Below are 19,463 nucleotides of genomic sequence, written 5' to 3'. Positions count from 1 at the left end.
CTGCTTTTCATCTGCATTCAAAGTCGTACTTTGCTAAAGGTTTGGCTGCACTAGAAATGCTAGAGTGGCACGGCCGTAATAGGGATAAGGGGATTAGACATGGGATAAGACGGAAGGTCCTCTCATGGATTGGTAACTGGTTAAAACTAGGAAACCAAGGGGAGGAATAAATGGTCAGTTTTCAGAATGGAGAGAGGTAAATAGTGGTGTCCTCCACAGCTCTATACTGGGCCCAGTCTTATTCAACATATTCATAAATGATCTGGAAAAAGGGGTAAACAGTGAGGTGGCAAAATTTGCAGATGATACATAGAATCATAGAATATCAGGGTTGGAAGGGACCTCAGGAGGTCATCTAGTCCAACCCCCTGCTCAAAGCAGGACCAATCCCCAATTAAATCATCCCAGTCAGGGCTTTGTCAAGCCTGAACTTAAAAACTTCTAAGGAAGGAGATTCTACCACCTCCCTAGGTAATGCATTCCAGTGTTTCACCACCCTCCTAGTGAAGAAGTTTTTCCTAATATCCAACCTAAACCTCCCCCACTGCAACTTGAGACCATTACTCCTTGTCCTGTCCTCTTCTACCACTGAGAATAGTCTAGAACGATCCTCTCTGGAACCACCTCTCAGGTAGTTGAAAGCAGCTATCAAATCCCCCCTCATTCTTCTCTTCTGCAGACTAAACAATCCCAGTTCCCTCAACCTCTCCTCATAAGTCATGTGTTCCAGACCCCTAATCATTTTTGTTGCCCTTCGCTGGACTCTCTCCAATTTTTCCACATCCTTCTTGTAGTGTGGGGCCCAAAACTGGACACAGTACTCTAGATGAGGCCTCACCAATGTCGAATAGAGGGGGACGATCACGTCCCTCAATCTGCTCGCTATGCCCCTACTTATACATCCCAAAATGCCGTTGGCCTTCTTGGCAACAAGGGCACACTGCTGACTCATATCCAGCTTATTGTCCACTGTCACCCCTAGGTCCTTTTCCGCAGAACTGCTGCCTAGCCATTCGGTCCCTAGTCTGTAGCTGTGCATTAGGTTCTTACAATACAAAACTACTCAAGTTAGTTAAGTCCCAGGCAAACAGCGAAGAGCTACAAAAGGATCACTCAAAACTAGGTGACTGGGCAACAAAATGGCAGATGAAATTCAGTTTTGATAAATGCAAAGTAATGCACATTGGAAAACATAATCCCAACTATAATTATAAAATGATGGGGTCTAAATTAGCTGTTACCACTCAAGAAAGAAATCTTGGAGTCATTGTGGATAGTTCTCTGAAAACATCCACTCACTGTGCAGCGGCAGTCAAAAAAGTGAACAGAATGTTGGACATCATTAAGAAAGGGATAGATAATAAGACAGAAAGTATCATATTGCCTCTATATCAATCCATGGTACTCCCACATCTTGAATACTGCATGCAGATGTGATCGCCCCATCTCAAAAAAGATATATTGGAATTGGAAAAGATTCAGAAAAGGGCAACAAAAATGATTAGGGGTATGGAACAGCTTCCGTCTGAGGAGAGATTAATAAGACTGGGACTCTTCAGTTTGGAAAAGAGATGACTAAGTGGGGATATGATTGAGGTCTAGAAAATCACGACTGGTATGGAGAAAGTAAATAAGGAAGTGTTAATTTACTCCTCCTCATAACACAAGAACTAGGGGGTCACCAAATGAAATTAATAGGCAGCAGGTTTAACAAACAAAAAAGGAAGTATTTCTTCACATAATGCACAGTCAACCTGTGGAACTCCTTGTCAGAGGATATTGTGAAGGCCAAGACTATAAAAAGGTTCAAAAAAGAACGAGATAAATTCATGGAGGATGGGTCCATTAATGGCTGTTAGCCAGGATGGACAGGGATGGTGTCCCTAGCCTCTGTTTGCCAGAAGCTTGGATGACTACCTGTTCTTTTAATTCCCTCTGGGGCACCTGGCATTGGCCACTGTCGGAAGACAGGATACTGGGCTAGATGGACCTTTGCTCTGACTCAGTGTGGCCGTTCTTATGTACTTGATTTACTTGAGATATCTTCACCATTCATGTCTGAAGCTGTCTGACACACTGCGCTGGCATATATTTTATAAAACGTAAGGTAAAAGGGTTGCACTACACCCACCAGCGGCTATATTTGTGTTTCCTGCTATAATTTCTCTGCTGGTCTTTAAATGTTTTGAAAGAAACTGTACACTTTAACCCTAATATGCCACACATTTTTGTGGAAAACTCTCTTTAGGCATAGAAATCATAGAATGCCTATAAATGACCTTTTCTGTCATGGGATGTCATGAGACGCAATTTCCTAAATATTAGAAACATGTGGTGTAAGCAAAGTTTGGGTTTTTTTAAATGGGTGCTGAAATTTTGGTTCTTAAATGCATAATTAGCCACCTAAATAAGTGGCTTGTTTTTTTTTTGTTTTTTTTTTCCAATGAGACCTACTGGGTTCTAATCATTTCTGAAATCAGATCACTTATATATAGGTGCCTAATTGAGAATTTAGAAGCCTAACTTTAGGCATCTGTTTATTTTTAAAATCTTGGCCTGGATTTTTTTTCACTACAGTAATTGACAGATTATCATTCAGTAGTTAGTCAATTCTTGAGTTCCTATTCTTTACTTTCACTCTGGATAATATGCATGCCTTTGCACGATCTAAGGCTTCAAAATAGGGTTTAAGTTGGTCTTAAATGGTGTATAGGTCTTGAGCTGGGCATCTGCACAGGAGTAAATAACCCCCTCTTGAGGCTTTTCGCAAGTCAGCAAACTGCTCTGGGGTTCAGCTTAGCCATGGATATTATATCCATTTTACACACCACCTAGGTGTATTCTGAGGCTAATTTAATGTTTTTTAAAGTTCGAGATCCTTGCATGAAAGGCACATTGTAAGTACAGGTAATATTTTATCAACTTCAAAAGAATTTAAACAGTTTTTCATTAGTAAGCATAAAACCCATCAAATGGGATTTTAAATGAAAAGTTTCTTCCTGCTCTTTAGATCATATCTATCAAATAACATTCCACTTCATAAGTGCTCTTAAAAAAACCAGATACAGCAGTCTTTCAGAAAAAAACCTCTGCTGTTTATATTTATTTCTTAGATTTATGGCATATGAATTGATCTGAACCTTTACTGTTATTGTATAAAAGTACAGTAGTTTTGCATGTGTGTAATTCTTTGCTAAAAAGGAGTTTGATTCTGTTGTCATTTTCTAGGAATCCACAGCTAATTCCACTTTAACATAAGTCAAGCTCAGTGTCGCCAGCTGTTGTGTTGTTGCTCTATTTTACAATTTATGAAAGCTTGCTTTTGTGATAGCTAATGATGTACTATCTGTTTCCTGTTCCCAGGAGATTTACTGAGCTAAAACACTACAGCGATGAACTGCAGTCTGTCATATCACACCTTCTGCGAGTCAGAGCTGTAAGTATTTCCCATGTGTGTCCTGACAAATAGTATAATATATTTATAAGATAGCATTTCTTCTTCAGTCAATAGAGAAAACGGATGTATTTATTCTTCACTTGAAATTGGTTTGTTGTACTGTCCCATGTTTTTTTGGGGGCGGGGGAGAGATTATTTTATAACAATACACTTTTGGGGGAAGGAATTCTAAATGTGCTTGGAGTGATGTAGTGTGAAACGTTTATCTCCAATATTGTTCTCCAGTCTGAATTATTCATGTTTTGATAGTCACTGGAAAAAGACCATACTTAAACCACAAATTTCTAGTTTAAAAAAATGCTTACAAATGCTTCCACAAACATTCATAATGCTGTTGTTTGGCTCATTGCTTTATTCTGTCTTGTAGAATAGTTTACATGCAGTAACTTATCATCATATTGGCAATTTAAAACCCCACGAATGTCACTCGGGGAATTGGGAAGAGGGATGGTTGGAGCTTAGCTGGGACAATAGAACCTTGGGACTCAAAGTTGATACATCAGTGTCACGCCCAAAGTAATAGACAAGACCTGTAGTGATTTGGAGTGTTTGTAGACCCCAGTTTGTTGCATGTTCTATCAAAATCTGCAGCATAACGTTGAATATTTCACAGAAATAGTGAGAAGTGTGAAGTAGACTGTTACCTGAGAGTAACATGCATATCTTCAATTACAATTCAGAAGAAAGGGAGATGAGCAGAATAGTATTACTTCATCTCCTTCATAGGTGTTGCCACTGGAGGAAGAAGCAAGGGGGCCAGAAGCCCACATCAACTAGAAAATGTTGGATCACCACCGTGCAGTTAGCAGGATTCTGCCTTTCTCTCACGTGGCAAAAAGGAGTTAGAATAGCATGAAGTTTTCTGGAACATAGACATATAATATTGTGTTTTCTAGAGCTTCTGGTGTGAATTCACGAGTTATGCAAGTTCCCCACAACATTTTTCATCTTACAGACTAGTCTATAATGAATAATGTCCTTTAGAATGATTAGAACGGACATGTCATGGAATCGGGATGGCTGTCTACTATGGCTTGAAAACACAAGCTTAAAAAATACAAAACAGAGAAGGAAATAGGAAATTACAACCCTGGTAACAGGGAGCACGATACTAGTTCTTAGTGTGTTCAACAGGGGTTTACTTTTCGGTGAAAGTGTGCTGTAGGGGAGGATTGTAATTGATTGCCCTGTCGAGTGGAGGCACTTTAGAGGATTAATTGCTTGTATTCCAGTAACTTGCCTTCCTGCCAGTACATGTGTGTCTGAGCTGTATGACAGTGTTCTAACTTATTTCCTTTTTACCTCTTTGACACATGAATAATTATGGCTTTTATAAAGCTTCTGTTTAACTCACTGACGTCTCAAACAGTGCTTTAATAATTGTGAAGGACAAAAATAAGTTGTGCTTCAGAGTTCAGTGTAAAGTAGAGGGAAAGATCAATAACTGTATAGTTACCAACAGTGTAGCATGTGCAGGTTTCTGATTCTCTGAACGCATGAATTGATTTCTAGCGTTAGCAACAAGTGTTGTGATGAGTTGACTCTTCCTTTCCCATTCTTTGTAGTAGTGTATTACAAAGAAAAAAATAGGCTTGTGCCTTTTCGGATTCTTCATCCTGTGTGGAAAAGCCTTGAAGTTTCTTTTGTCTGAACAAACCCAGCTTTCCTTTGCAGTTAATTTTTAAGCCCTTTGTTAGGACTGCATGGGGAAGTGGCCATGCAGGGTGAGAGAGAGGAAGAGGCTTAACCACAACTCCGAACTGAAGTGTAGATTTTTATCTTCCTATTTTCATATACACCCTCTTCTCCCAACCCCCTGACACACACATACATTCCCCCTGTGTGATGTCCGCTTACATCGTCATTATACAGGTAAAATGAATCACGCCTCACGTTAACTCGGTTGTTGGTGATCTAACTAGAGTGGCTGATTGACTGTATGTATAGACAGTATGAGGGCATTTCTGTAGATTCTCATACATAGAATGGTCTAAATGTGACTTTCAGTATAGTTTGAAGCCATTGATTTTAAAAAAAAAAGTTATACTGTTGATCTTAAAAGACAAGTCAGAGCTATGCTTTAGCCTTTATAAAATAACATTTTCATCTTGTATACTGCTGTTGAGAAATTACAGTTGTAGACCTGAAGGGTTAATCAGTAAACATTAGTCTTTGTTGAAGATATGTATGTTTTACAAGAAGCTAGTAAACCGCATATAAAAGAAATGGGCTTGTCCAAAAAACTGACTTACAAATGTTTGTTTTAGAGAGTGGCAGACCGTCTCTATGGTGTATACAAAGTGCATGGGAATTATGGGAGAGTGTTCAGGTAAGAATTAGAACAGGTTTTTAAAATACATAATCTAGTTTCCTGAAGCTTAGATAGTTTGCAAGTAATGGATGAAGCTTATTTATCCTTATTTTTGGAATGTAAACTTTGATATATTTTGTTTTACTAAATATGTGCATTGGAAAGTGTCACTGCTCAGTACTAAGACACTGACAAGTTGCTGTATTTGACACAGATCTCTCTACCTTTGCTGAACTTTTTAAGTTTGAACTGGATGAAGTTATTTTATTTATTTATTTATTTATAATATAACTTCATGATTATTGTCTTTTTTATTACACGTGTACCCCGATATAACATGGTCCTTGGGAGCCAAAAAACCTTACCGCGTTATAGGTGAAACTGTGTTATATCGAACTTGCTTTGGCCTCGAGCATATCCGTTATTAATACAGTACTTGACACAAGAAGTTTTATTCTTGGTGTTGCTTTAGAAAGGGTGCATCTGATGTCCTCCTTCACATCAAGCCCGGGGTCGGGGCTCGCAGCCACGTGTCCCTGCCAGAGTCAGGGCTCACGATCCCCCACATAACTGGGTTGTGACCCCCAGTTTGATAACCAATGTTGTAGACAAGACAGAAAACCATTTTTGCTTTACCGCGTTATATCTGAATTCGTGTTATATTGGATCGTGTTATATTGGGGTAGAGGTGTAGTTCTAAACTGTTTGTTCCTTCAGAATGCTTCCTATTAATTTATTTTATATAGTTCATAAATTGTTACTTTGTATCTGTAGTGCTGAAAGGTACCCCGATCCTTTCAATACATTAAAAAAATCAACAGTCTCTCAGGTATATTCTAGTACACGTTTTAGAAGTTGAATTAACAAATAGTTTTTGATTTATGTGCCTGAGTTGCATACTCAAGTTTTCTATTTCGCTGGAGAATTAAAGAATCTAACTTCTGGTTAAGGGGAACCTTCTGCTTATACAATCTGTACAAGTGCTATATTTAATTCACCAGGTTAATGGATTGCAGATGTCTTTCTGGTTGGGGGTTTTAAATTAAATTAGGTGCATTTTTGTAATAACACAAGGATAAACAAATGTCAACATTAACAGAGTAGAATTTATTTAAATTGTATGTAAAGTATAGAACAATAAATACTAGACACAAATTACACAAAGAGGAGGATAACTAAAAGTACATTCTATATTTAAGAGATGGGGGAGGAGGTACATTTTTAGGATAACAGATAAAACCAAATAACATGTGCAGAGTTAAGAGATAATGAGTTTAATACATAACTGTGATTTACTTGTGGTGAACTTCTAAGTGCTTGCCATCTCCACTCCAGTTTTGGTGGCTGCATTATCCATAAACTGACATTCACTTAATCATTTATCTCATCTATCTCTCCATATAAATAAAATATGATTGTTTGGTAACTCTAGGCTTCTTTAGTGGAGTGGCGCTTTAGTGATTTTTACCTATTTATAGAAATAGTCAACAATATACAGTGATCCTAAGAAAAAAATCCAGTTTGGAGAGTCTTATTTCAGAAGTGAGACTCCAGTCTACTGTGAATGCTATAAATCCATCAGTTTTTCCAGTGTATGATGTGGCAGGTTTCTGTCTGATGATGTGTTGCTCGTGTATAATGATTATTCTCTGATTAGTTTAAAAAAAAGAGCAGGATTCCCATATTGGGATTTTGTAGTATAGCTTTACAGACCATTTGTATTGCAGATAGTGGCGCTAAAAGTGTCCACACAAAGGAATGAACCTTGTGTTGCAATTCTGTTAGAAAATATTTCTCTTAATCTCCTCCACTACTAAAACAAGGTTCTTTTCATCCTGCCTCTTGAACTAGAACTAAAAAAACAACAACCCTCTGTGTGTGTGTCTGTGTCTGGGGAGGGATGGAGCAGGGGCAACTCCTGACCAGAATGCTTTAAAACTGTCTCACTATTAAATTGTGTTCAGTGCTGCTGCTTAGAGGTAGAAAAGCAGTTTGGCTAGGTACAACTTTTGAGGCAATTTCCATTCAAATATCACCTGGAAAGAAACTATTTACAGGATGCTGATTATTAACTTCCCTTAACTTCATGTGTGATGTTGTTTCTCATTGGATTTGCTTTTTTCTCTAGTGAATGGAGTGCAATAGAAAAGGAGATGGGGGATGGGCTGCAGAGTGCTGGCCATCACATGGATGTGTAAGTACTGAGTGAATATCTGATAGTTTGATGTATACCAGATGCACATATATTAAGGGGGGGCAGGGAATTCTATAAGAAATGTACTGAGAAAACTTTGGGGGAGAGGTATATTACTATTGGGTACACAACATTTCACTGACTTTTGGATGTGGGCTGTTTTTAGAGTCCGTGTACTGTATTAAGTAGCTCAAAGGGCCTCAGGAGAGTCAGAGGGGTTACTTTTTATTATTATTTTGAAACTATAGAGGTGTTTGGAATTCTTCCAGCTTTTCTTTTAAGCTGCTATGCCAGAAACTAGTGGAATTAAACTGTAATGTACTGTAGACCTGATGAGAGCCATTTGTTTTTGGCAGGAATGCTTTGCACCATGCAGTAGATGGTACACTAATTTGTACTTAACAAAAAGTTTAAGTAACTTTTTTTTTAACTGTTCAGCACCCAAGGCTTATTTAGTGGAGTCCAAAATAATTTCAAATACCACCCTGAAATAAATAGTGGTTGTAACCAGGAATCACTACTGAGCACAGCAAGGGTATCTGTTTGCCCCTTACTACGTAAGTTTAACTTCCATTAGATTCAATGATGGTTATGTACATGAAACAAGGAGAACAGAACCCTCAAAATAAAAAATAACCTGTTTAGCGCTTCGGATTGCTTATAGTATCTGTACTACAGCAATAGGGAATTCTTTTTGTTTGCCTAGTTTTACTTTTTATGCAATAATAAACATAGTAGAGAAATTTTTATTCAGTCTCTGTCTGGTTCCTTCTACTTGACAAAATCATAATCACTGGTAGAGTAGTTGTTTAACCAATTCAGGAGTTCTGTGGCTTTGCAAATGGAACTAGGAGACTATTTTCTCTTTTAATTGGAAAAGATAATCTTATTTTAAAAGTGAATCATGAGAAAACTTTTAGGTTGCCAGTAATACTATTTTATGATGCCAGTTTACATCTGTATTGTAAGTTAATGCCCTTGTCCAGTTTTAGTAAGGGATGTAAATTTTGAGATTCCTGCTGCTAGATAGAATTTTATGGAGAAGCTCGTTTAACAGTGAATTCTCAAAATTAGCGTTTGGTTTAAAAAGTGAGAATTTTTTATCACATCCTTAAATAATATGAGTGTTTAGGAATGAAACATAGAAGCATTTATTTCCATGTTTAAAAACCTTTTTATGGTTAATGTTAAAATAGTTTTATTATACAGCTGAAATCCCATTACAAGAAGTAACCCCAAATAAAAGGGCATAGAAAGAATAAGGAAATGGAGTGCAGTGTTAAATATTTATTACAATACTGCAAAATTTGAATAGTCCCATAGAAATCAATTTATTTTCAGTTGCGTGAACAAGTACTGCAGATAAATGAAAACTTACTTGAACCTGCCTAGCTTCCCTTTTGTGGTACATCAACATGCACCGTGCTGTGATGTCAGAATATTGAGAAGATATTTTAATCAAATAAAGCAAAGCAAATAGAACAAATACCTCGTTCAAGAGATTATACCCCCGCCAGTTTATACCTGCTCCACTTTACCATAAAACAGCAGTTAGAGGCACAAGAGGGTTGTAAGACTTAACACCTAAGACTTCTGCCCTTTACATTGTTAAGTGTTGAAGACCCAGAGTGATGGTGGTGGAGAGTTCCCAGGGTAACCTATATCAGTCCATGCTTTAATGAATGACAATCAAAGGTGACCTCTGATGGCATAGTTTTCCTCTCTGCTCTAACAAACAGGTGATCCCAGAAGTGGCCTCCCTAGCTCTTTTTTTACTGGAGACAGCAGTTGTGAGGTTCAGAGACACAGTTGTGAGATTCAGAGACAGTCTTCCCCAGGAATTGAAATTAAATGTGATATTCAAATTTACAGGGGGGACTGGAAAGTGACTAAATTGGCAACACTGCATGTAACTAGTTGACCATGGGGGTGATGGAGAGGGCGAGAGAGAATGAGGGAGTTCACGGTGTGTGTAGTGAAATCCCTGTTCAGGGTCTCAATGTATGACTCACAAGTTGGGTTTTTTTGTTTGTTTGTTTGTTTGTTTTTCCCCTCCCACCTCCAGGATCAACTGGAAAAATAATTGAGCAGTACAATTCTTCTTCCCCTACTCTCCCTCCCCTCCAAAGCTAATGTTATGGGAAGTAGTATAGAGTGTTGCACAAAGAGTATGGTTTCTGAGCAGGAAGTATACATTATAAATATCTAAACCTATCCCTACAATACATTTAAAACTATTCTGCACATGTCCAGCTTATACCAGCTTCATTTTTACTAGTATTTTTGATGGTGAGTCAAATGTTTCTGTCCCTTTTATTTAACTCATTATTATTTAAGAAGCCACATAGTTGTGTAGTATGGGGGGAGTGTCTGTATGTGTATTAGTTTTCATGGTGCCATCCATTTTTTCTATCCCTTGATTTGTCCCATGTGCAGTCAGCAGTTACATGAACGACCCCCCCCTAAATTTAGAAACGTGTCTCCAGCCTTTCTGGCATTGCTGCACCATAATCAACTGACAACCTAAAATAATTTGTTTGAAGTATAACAAGAGCATTTTAGCTGCACAACTCCCATTGACTATGAGGTGAATCTAGTATGTTGGAAAGTTTTAGCTCTGAAACATTTATTTTACTGTTTGTAGAAGCATGCTCACTGCCGTGCATTTCCCTTTCTCTTTGGGGATTTCCATGATTTGTTTAACCTGTTTTGGCCTAAAGTGTGCAAAATTGGGTTCAAATAGTCAGAAGTGCAGCTTCTGCTGACCTACTACTTTGTCAAATCATGATTTAAGTTTTGGTATAAATTCTGCTCTAGGGTATGTTTAGGTGGGAGTTGGGCAGAACGACTCCTAGCATTCAGTCATAAATCTTCCCTTGAAAAACTTGGCTGCAACTGAAGTACAGTCCATCTGTAGCCCTAAAAAAATCCCAACTCTTTTGTTTTAGGAACTTTTTAAAAAATCCACAGAGCCTTAAATTCAAGTCTTGGTACAGACACAGTGGTAATGCTCCTTTCTCACAAAACTGGGCAGATGCCATTGCCCTTTTATGGATTATTATGCAGGAGATCAGCCATACCCCTTCAAGCTCAAAGACAGCACCTTCTCAACATGCTTGGGGTTCAAGCCTTCTCTCACCTCCTTGGCTGTACATTACTGGTGGGCTTTAAACTCTGAACAGGACCACAAAAGTGTTGCTTTTGTGGCCACATAAAAAGCCATGTATCTGGAGAACCAGACAGTAATTAAAGATAGCATTGAAACATGTTCCCTGCTCCAGCTCCAGTGCGGTGTGTTTTTACTTCTATTTAATTTATCCCTGTATCCTTCCTACCTCCTTTGAAACGCAAGCTGTTAACACATTATTGGACTTCTGTCACAAGGTCACCTTGCCTGGACCCTTCTTGGATGTGCTGTATCTCAGTTCTCCCCTTCTATAAAATCATGCACACAACAGTCACAGTCCAGAACAAAATCTCACTCCTAGGCTCTGGTTTATTAATATGCAAATTATATATTGTATTGGTTTGAGATCAACAGGATCAAATTCAGTAAAGACAAGTGCAAAGTACTACATCTAGGATGGGAAAAATCAAATATACACCTACAACATTGGGAATAACTGGCTAGACAGTAGTACTGCACAAAAGGATCTGAGGGTTACAGTGTATCACAAATTGAATATGAACCAACATATGATGCAATTGCAAAAAGGCTAATAACATTCTGGGATGTATTAACAGCAGTGTTGTATGTAAGACACAGGAGGCAGTTGTGGACAAATTGGAGAGAGTTCCGAGGAGAGCAACAAAAATGATAAAAGGTTTGGAAAACCTGACCTATGCAGAAAGCTTACAAATCTGGCTATGGTTAGTCTTGAGAAAAGAAGACTGAGGAGGGAAGTGATAATAATCTTCAGATATATTCAGGACTGTTATAAGGAGGTCTGTGATCAATTGTTCCCCATGTCGACTGAAGGTAGGACAAGTAGAAAAGGACTTGATCTGAGCAAGGGAGATTCAGGTTAGCTATTAGGAAAAAATTACTAACAATAAGGATAGTTACGCTCTGGGGTAGGCTTCCAAGGGAGGTTGTAGAATCCTCATCATTGGAAATTTTTAAGAACAGGTTGGACAAACACCTGTTGGGGATGGTCTAGGTTTACTTCCTCAGCCCCTGGGGCTGGACTAGCTAACCTCTTCCAGCCCTACATTTTTTTTATTCTATATTCCAGCTCTTGGATTGGGCAGAGGGGTTCCTATACATGTCTTCTCCTCAGGATTCCATAGTCCCCCAACTAGAAACTACAAATAGTTCTCCCAAACATGACTGACTTTCACTTTTCATCTATAAGGGCTCACATCACCTTCCAGCAGGCCCCCTGATTTGCTTCCCAACTTCTGGCTGTGTCCCCCCTTGGGCTCCTTACCCTGACCCTTGACAGGGCAGACCTAACAGCCACAGTTGTTTCCTACAGGAATCTCAATAGAGGAACTCCCAGCTCTCTTCCAGATCACACTCCCAGCTCTCTTTCAGCTTGGGAGCCACTACCAGTCCTTCCCTAGTTACTGGAGAGCCTCCCTGCTGAGAACAGGCTGTCATTTACATATGCCAGCAGGCCTGACTTTATCACCTGCTCCCTGTCCCTCAAAATTCCATGATTTAGGAAGAAAACCAGGCATGGGTAGTGCTTGGTATGAAGATGCCTTACCCGGTGACAAGTGCCCAGCGGTCCCTTTTGTGCTGGTTTCTTCACAAACACAGATAGGAGAAGAGACTGCCCAAGATCTTACAATGTGAAAGACACACATGAAGTATTGGATGCAAGGAATAACAGGAAACCTAAGAACGTGGTGGTGATTGGCAGTTTTGTTACTTCCATATTTTGTTGTAATTTTGGTGGGTTTTTTATACTTTCTGCTTTAGGTTTTGCAACAAAGACTCTAGAATCCAAACTTACTTGGTTTTGTTGATGCTACAGGAGGTGGAATATAACACAGCTCATTCATCCCAGCTGCATTGGCTCTGTGTTGCTGACAACAGTAAACGCTTATTTCTGTCAGTAGGCTAAGCAGATACAACTCAAAACGTACACAAGAAGATATGTGCAGTAACCATTTTACAGAGATACTTCTGTCCCTAAGCATGCTTGAAAACGCTAACTTTTTTCAAACAACGGGAGCCCATTGAAAGCTGTTGGACAACATTTCTTACCTTTTTTAAGTGATTGTACATTTAAAAAGTCACTTTCTGCCACGCACAGTAGGGGATGGGATTTTTCAAAACGTCTCTGCATCAGCCTAATGCTGCTCCATTGAAGTCAATGGGAGCAGTGGTAAAACTCCCAGTGACTACAAGAGGCGCAGTTAGGGCAATACTGAGGACTTTGGAAAATATGCTCCTCAAAGACTTGCGTATATAGCTGCTAGTCTGAACTGACATTCTGATTTGTGAAGCATAGGTTGTTGAACTTTCTACTTCAGGAACTAAAAGGCTTGATTTTGCAAAGTGCTGAGGACTCTCAAATGCCATTGTTTCCATCACCATTGACTGAGGGTCAAGTGAAACCCACCTCTTAAGTGTTGCCTCTACCATTTTAGAAGGCATCAAGTTCACTTCACCAAACCTTAAAGATGCCATGCTCACTCTGAAATTTATGAATATTTTTCACTTTGCTGCTGCCTGTTGAAAAATCACTGAAGAAAAGGAATAAATTACTTTAGCCAGTTGTATTTTTTTTCCTTTCTCTGTAATAAAAACAGCCTCTTCTTCAGCAGAAAATGGTTGACTAGTGTAAGATTTATCACTTCATTGTAGTAATAACTTAAGGAACAGGCCTTTAGGAGTGTTTATATTAGTCTGTTTGGCATTAAAATATACCTTTTAAATCCAATAATAAAGAACACTTTTAAGGTAACTTATGATTACCGCTAAGAAATAGGGTTCTTTCCCTTTTACAGTATTTAAATAATTTAAGAAGCTAAATCAGGGGTTCTTCTGTTTAACCAAAGGTTGTACTTACCAGGTATGCAGCTTCTATTGACGACATATTGGAAGAGGAAGAGCATTATGCAGATCAGCTAAAAGAATATCTTTTCTATGCAGAAGCTCTGCGGTAAGTATATTAACATAAAAGATTGGAATCCCTGTACTTCTGTTGCTTTATTTTGATACATGCTCTGCAGACTTCTGTCTGTATCCTTCACAATTTTTACTTTTGAAGAAAACATTACACAGTTACGTTCTGAAGTCTGCAAATACCTTGCATCTTTTATTTGTTTGCATCTTTTATTGCCCAGTAAGCCAATCAGAGTTAAGTATCGCTTACCTGGTTAGTAATTCAATGGCAGAACCTCCAGGCAAAATCCAGGTCCTCTAAGAAGTAATGCTGTATGTTGATTAAGCTGTGCTCATCCCTTTGAATCAATGCCCCAGCATGCTGCTGCAGGACAATCTTCTGCTAGAGATGCCATCTTCCATTATGAGACACAAAAGAGAGTCTCTGACCACTTACAGCTGTTCAAAACTAGCCATGGGAGTTTTTTTTAAGTTTCCCAAATAACTTCCAGTTGTGACAGATACATTCTGCCTCCCTAGCCTCCCCTAGTACTCCTTCCTGCCCTAAAGTACTGTGTGCTGTTGCTGTGACCTGTTACAGTTGCTACATTCACTAAGGAAGTGGCAACACTTGTGTTTGCAAATCCATTTGTAAAGTTTGCAAAGCACGTTGTGATCCTTCTGAATGAAAGGCGCTGTATACATTTAGGTACAGTTATCACTTTTTACAAACAAACAAAATTTTAGTACACTCTAAGGAATTTGGAGACTTTGGGTTAAGTTACAGTGAAAGACGTTTTCTTAAGATTAATGTGCATTGTTGCCTGTCACACAGGCACAGTGTCCAAAGTGACATGTAAACTGTTTCCTGCTATTGGAATTTTTACTGTAACATATTGAATGAAACCATTTTACAAGGATGTCCTTAGATAGAGGATGGTTTTATATGGCATGCAAAATCTTAGTATGAGCTTATGGAAGAGGGAGCAGCAGGAGAATATACTTAGGGTCACTGAAGTATAAAATCACTTAACACACCAGACATTTTGTAATTTAGCAGGCTTGCGCCAGAGTTATGTTTACTGTTATAGGGCTATTAAATACAGGCTAGATAAATAACTGAACATGACTTATGCTAAAAAAAACCCATTTTTACTGTTTTTTTAAAGCTTAGAAGGTGGTAAAAACGTAGCAAGACAAAATATTACATGACAAATCGCTCACTGATTATGTTTTCAGGGCTGTTTGCAGGAAACATGAACTAATGCAGTATGACTTGGAAATGGCTGCTCAGGACCTGGCATCTAAAAAACAACAGTGTGAAGAACTGGCAACAGGAGTGAGCCTGTTTTCCATTTTCTTCTTCAAGACTTGGATTTTTTTTCTTTTTCTTTTTTTTAGAGAGCTAAACAAGTTAGGGTGACATCTAAATGGCATTTAACAGATAACATGCGGACAGCTGGTTATGATGACAAGTATCACGTGAGCTGTAGATCTTTTAGTGGTTTACAGTAATTTATTTTCATGGTGATTTATACAGTTTGTGCAGGGCTTATTTTTATTAAGACCTAGCAAATGCAGGCTTGTAGGTAAGGTGATCTGAAGTGTTTCAAATGAAATGAAATAGAATACTACGAAGACCAAAGTTTCTGGTTAGTTACAGTCATCTGAGGGAAAAAAATCTTTGTTGTACCTTTTAAAAGCTTAACATCCCCATTATGAAATGTTAGGTTCCCCCTTCCCCCGTCTCCCCAGGAAAAATGGCTGAATTAGATAATATCTAAAAACAGATATTTGCATTTAATCTGAAAGGTAAATAAACAGAGTAAACAATTACTGCTAAAGTTATTAATATTTTAATGTAGAAATATTTTACTGTTTTTTCATATAATATGACAAGAAATATTACTTGAAGATTAGAAATTGGTGACTGAATACAAATTAATTAAATATGGACCCCGAGTGAAGCCCATTAAAATCAGTGGGAGTCATTCCCTTGAGTCCGGTGGTCAGTGGATCAGGCCATAAGACTCTTACCTATCAAAGTATTTGAAGAGAGAAAGTGGGTGAGGTAATACCTTTTACTGGACCAAATTCTGTGGGTGAGAGAGACAAGCTTTCAAGCTTACACAGAGCTCTTCTTTGGGTACATTCCCAAACCTGAAGAAGAGTTCTGTGTAAGTTTGAAAGCTTGTCTCTCTCTCCAACAGAAGTTGGTCCAACAAAAGATATTACCTCACCCACCATGTCTCTCTCTAATGTCCTGGGACCAACACAGCTACAACACTGCATACAGCAATGGAAGTAATTTGAAGGCAGTTTTTGAAGAGGTTAGAGACTATGTGAAGTTTCAGATAGACAATTTTTAATAAATAGGAGTTAATATAGGTTTGTTTAATTATTGGTTTTAATTTGAACTACTATGCCTTTTGCACCCATCTAGCTGTAGTACATTTTTCAAATGGAAGAGCCCTTTATGTCAGTGTCTGAACTCCACCAGCCAAATAATTATTATCATTCTACTGGAACAAAGCAAAGAGCATTTTTCTGTTTGATTTTAGACTCTGAGAACATTTTCTCTAAAGGGAATGACGAGCAAACTGTTTGGTCAGGAAACTCCTGAGCAAAGAGAAGGCAAAATAAAGGTTCTAGAAGAACAGATACATGAAGGGGAAGAACAATTGAAATCTAAAAATGTGGAGGGCAGGTAAAGGTGGAGTTTTTAATATATTCTTGGTGTTTACGAGCTGTCTATAAAAATTCCTGTCATTTGCAAGTTGTGAAATTAAGTACAGTACGCTCAGTTAGCTCCTGGTCTGAGAGCGTAGCTTATATAAGAACTGATCGCTTTTCCAGTTACTGAGCCCATTTAATGGCTGAGTTCTTGTTTTATGTTCATCTGGTAATATATTTAACAGGTGGGCTGTAAGCAACTGAGGATTTGAGCTTTCTAGTGGCTACTTGAATGTAGAATTCAGGTGTAGTTTTAGTTCAGTCTATAAATATGGCTCCTGACATTAAAGCTAATAATTCCTTAGAAAGTTTTGTATGAAGGATAGTTGACTTCTGTTTGTGATTAAATGTTTCAGCAAGCTACATTTGAATGACTGATTCTTAGTATTCTAACTAGTAGGAGCTCACATTCCAAAACCTATATATTTGTGTCCGAACACATTCATTTTTATTATAGGAAAGATGAGTGTGCTATCTGTTAGCTGTAATCCTTACATACCAAAAGATAAGAAACAGACCAGTTCATACGCAGTTCAATACAACAAAATACTCAATAGAAATTAGGACATGGTAAATTGAATTCCTTAATCATCTTGACAGAAGTGCTGGACGTCTGCTTTTATAGCTCAGGAAACAGTTTTCAAACAAATACTTGTCTAGTTTGCGAAGTCCAGTACAAACAGTAAGCTATGGGTTACTTTAGTGTATGAACTTGCCCCTGTTCTGGTTAAGTAGAGCTGGAGGCAAATATTGCAGACAAACAAGAAAAGGGAGTATTCTATTCTGAAATAAATTTGCTTCAGTTAAGCTTGTGTCCACTTTTTGCAAACATTCAAGCAATCATCAATTACTGACTTAAATGCTCGTGACAAGTGAATTTTAAGATGGTCTATTACAGGATTCTCACAGGAAATGAGATGATCTAAGAGGATGCTGAGGCCCAAAGCCCCTCACCAGAGCACTGGCACAGAAGAATTAAGTGAGCCTGGCAAGGCTCTGAATATAAATTCATTATGAATTTAGTTCTGTGGCCATATAGATTAACTTCAGTCAGATCTATCTGTGAAGGTCTCCAGTTATAAAAAAATTATGTGATTTGCGATTAAAAATCTCTGAAGGACTACATGAATTATTGTGACATACATTCCAATATTAGAGCAAGTAAAAGTATAAAATGAGGATCCCATCCGAGGTGCATAGAAATTACTGTGATCCAACTCGTAGACTGTAAAAGTGTAGCACTTCAGGTATTGACAAAGGCAGAGTCCTTCTCCCAGTAAATTCAGTCGCAGCTGGCTGGGGCCCATAATATATTAAGTATTTTTTAAAAAAACTCACATTGACAAAACTATATTGTTTTCATTTCAGAGAGTTTGTGAAAAGTGCCTGGGCAGATATTGAACGCTTCAAAGAGCAAAAGAATCATGACTTGAAAGAAGCCCTCATAAATTATGCTGTGATGCAGATTAGTATGTGCAAAAAGGTAGGTTTTGCTTTTGACAGACAGGACAAATATGTAAATGGTAGTAGGGGACCCAGGGACGGATCTGTAACAAATGGGAGAACTTCTATTGCAGAAGGCTGGAAATCAATAGAGTAGGAGCTGCAGCATAGTCTACCTTGCATGCAAGATGCCATATACTTGCTGCCTCCTCTCTCTCTTCCTGGCATGCACTGAGGTTAAGAGAGATTCTCCTGTGTTGGTAACAGTATGCATTAAACAGTGTGGACCAAATCCTCAGTCTTTTCCCCATCCTTATATATGTAAAGTTCTTCTTCGAGTACTTCCTCATATCGATTCCAATTAGGTGTGCATGGCCGTTGGAGAATTTTTACCCTAGCAACACCCAATGGGTTGGCTGTGGAGCCCCCTGGAGTGGCGCCTTCATGGCGCTTGATATATACCCCAGGCAACCCAGTGCCTGCTCAGTTCCTTCTTACCACCTGTGATGGTTGTTGGAACTGTGGAGTCCTTCTTCGCTGTTCTCCACTCTCCCTACGGTATACCTAATAGTTGATAGTTATAGTTCGTTACACTTGGTTTACATAGTGTTAGTGGGGTTGGGGGGTCTTTCTCCTCCTCCCCAATTCTCCTCTTGGGCTCATGCCCAAGGCTCTGGGATTCAAGCCCTGCGGTTCCTGCTCTAAGCCCATGCCAGCGGGCGACCCCATGACTCTTGTCTGAAGTGTCTGGGGGAGTTTCATCAAGCAGAGAAGTGCAGGATCTGCAAAGGGTTTTGTCCCCAGACTCAGAAGGAGTGGGACTTTCGTTTAAAGCAGCTCCTCATGAAGGCAGCTCTTAGCCCTCAGCCTCCTGTGGTGCGCCAAGATCCAGCACCAAGCACCTCGGTGAGCAGCGCCTTGGTGGCAGCAGTAGAAACAGCACCATGGTTGGACTCTGATTGAGACCCGCAGCACCGGTGCTCCCTGGCACCACAACCGACATCATCGGCCCAGCACCGCTCCCGTTCTCATGGCCAGAAGTGGCACTGAAAGCCAGAAAAGGGTGGCACACCTCCACAGAAACCAGCCTCCCTGGAACTGCCCATGGAGACGCGTCCTACAGGAGAGCGTCTAGGGGCACAGCCTACGGCTTCAGTACTGTTGACTCCGGCCCCGAGGGGAGGCCGTTGAGTCCAGTACCCCTGGACTCCCCGACACACAGCGTGGTTGAGGTCCGGTTGCCATCTATCCCGGATACCTTTGCGGC

At 39.2% G+C, this 19,463-nt stretch overlaps 1 protein-coding gene across 1 annotated transcript in view; it reads left to right on the top strand.

Moving 5' to 3' along the window:
* SNX4 (sorting nexin 4) overlaps positions 1-19,463 on the top strand; it is a 55,692-nt gene that overhangs the window by 31,566 nt on the left and 4,663 nt on the right. Inside the window, exons 7-13 of the mRNA XM_084642656.1 lie at positions 3,364-3,436; positions 5,725-5,786; positions 7,897-7,962; positions 13,989-14,078; positions 15,260-15,359; positions 16,582-16,727; positions 18,122-18,236. Of these exons, the coding sequence (XP_084498782.1) occupies positions 3,364-3,436; positions 5,725-5,786; positions 7,897-7,962; positions 13,989-14,078; positions 15,260-15,359; positions 16,582-16,727; positions 18,122-18,236 (652 nt within the window). The remainder of the gene's footprint in view (positions 1-3,363; positions 3,437-5,724; positions 5,787-7,896; positions 7,963-13,988; positions 14,079-15,259; positions 15,360-16,581; positions 16,728-18,121; positions 18,237-19,463) is intronic.

The sequence above is a fragment of the Lepidochelys olivacea genome (genome assembly GCF_965140295.1).
Source record: "Lepidochelys olivacea isolate rLepOli2 genome assembly, chromosome: 11".
Classification (NCBI taxonomy): domain Eukaryota; kingdom Metazoa; phylum Chordata; order Testudines; family Cheloniidae; genus Lepidochelys; species Lepidochelys olivacea.
This window is presented reverse-complemented; position numbering and strand designations above follow the sequence as displayed.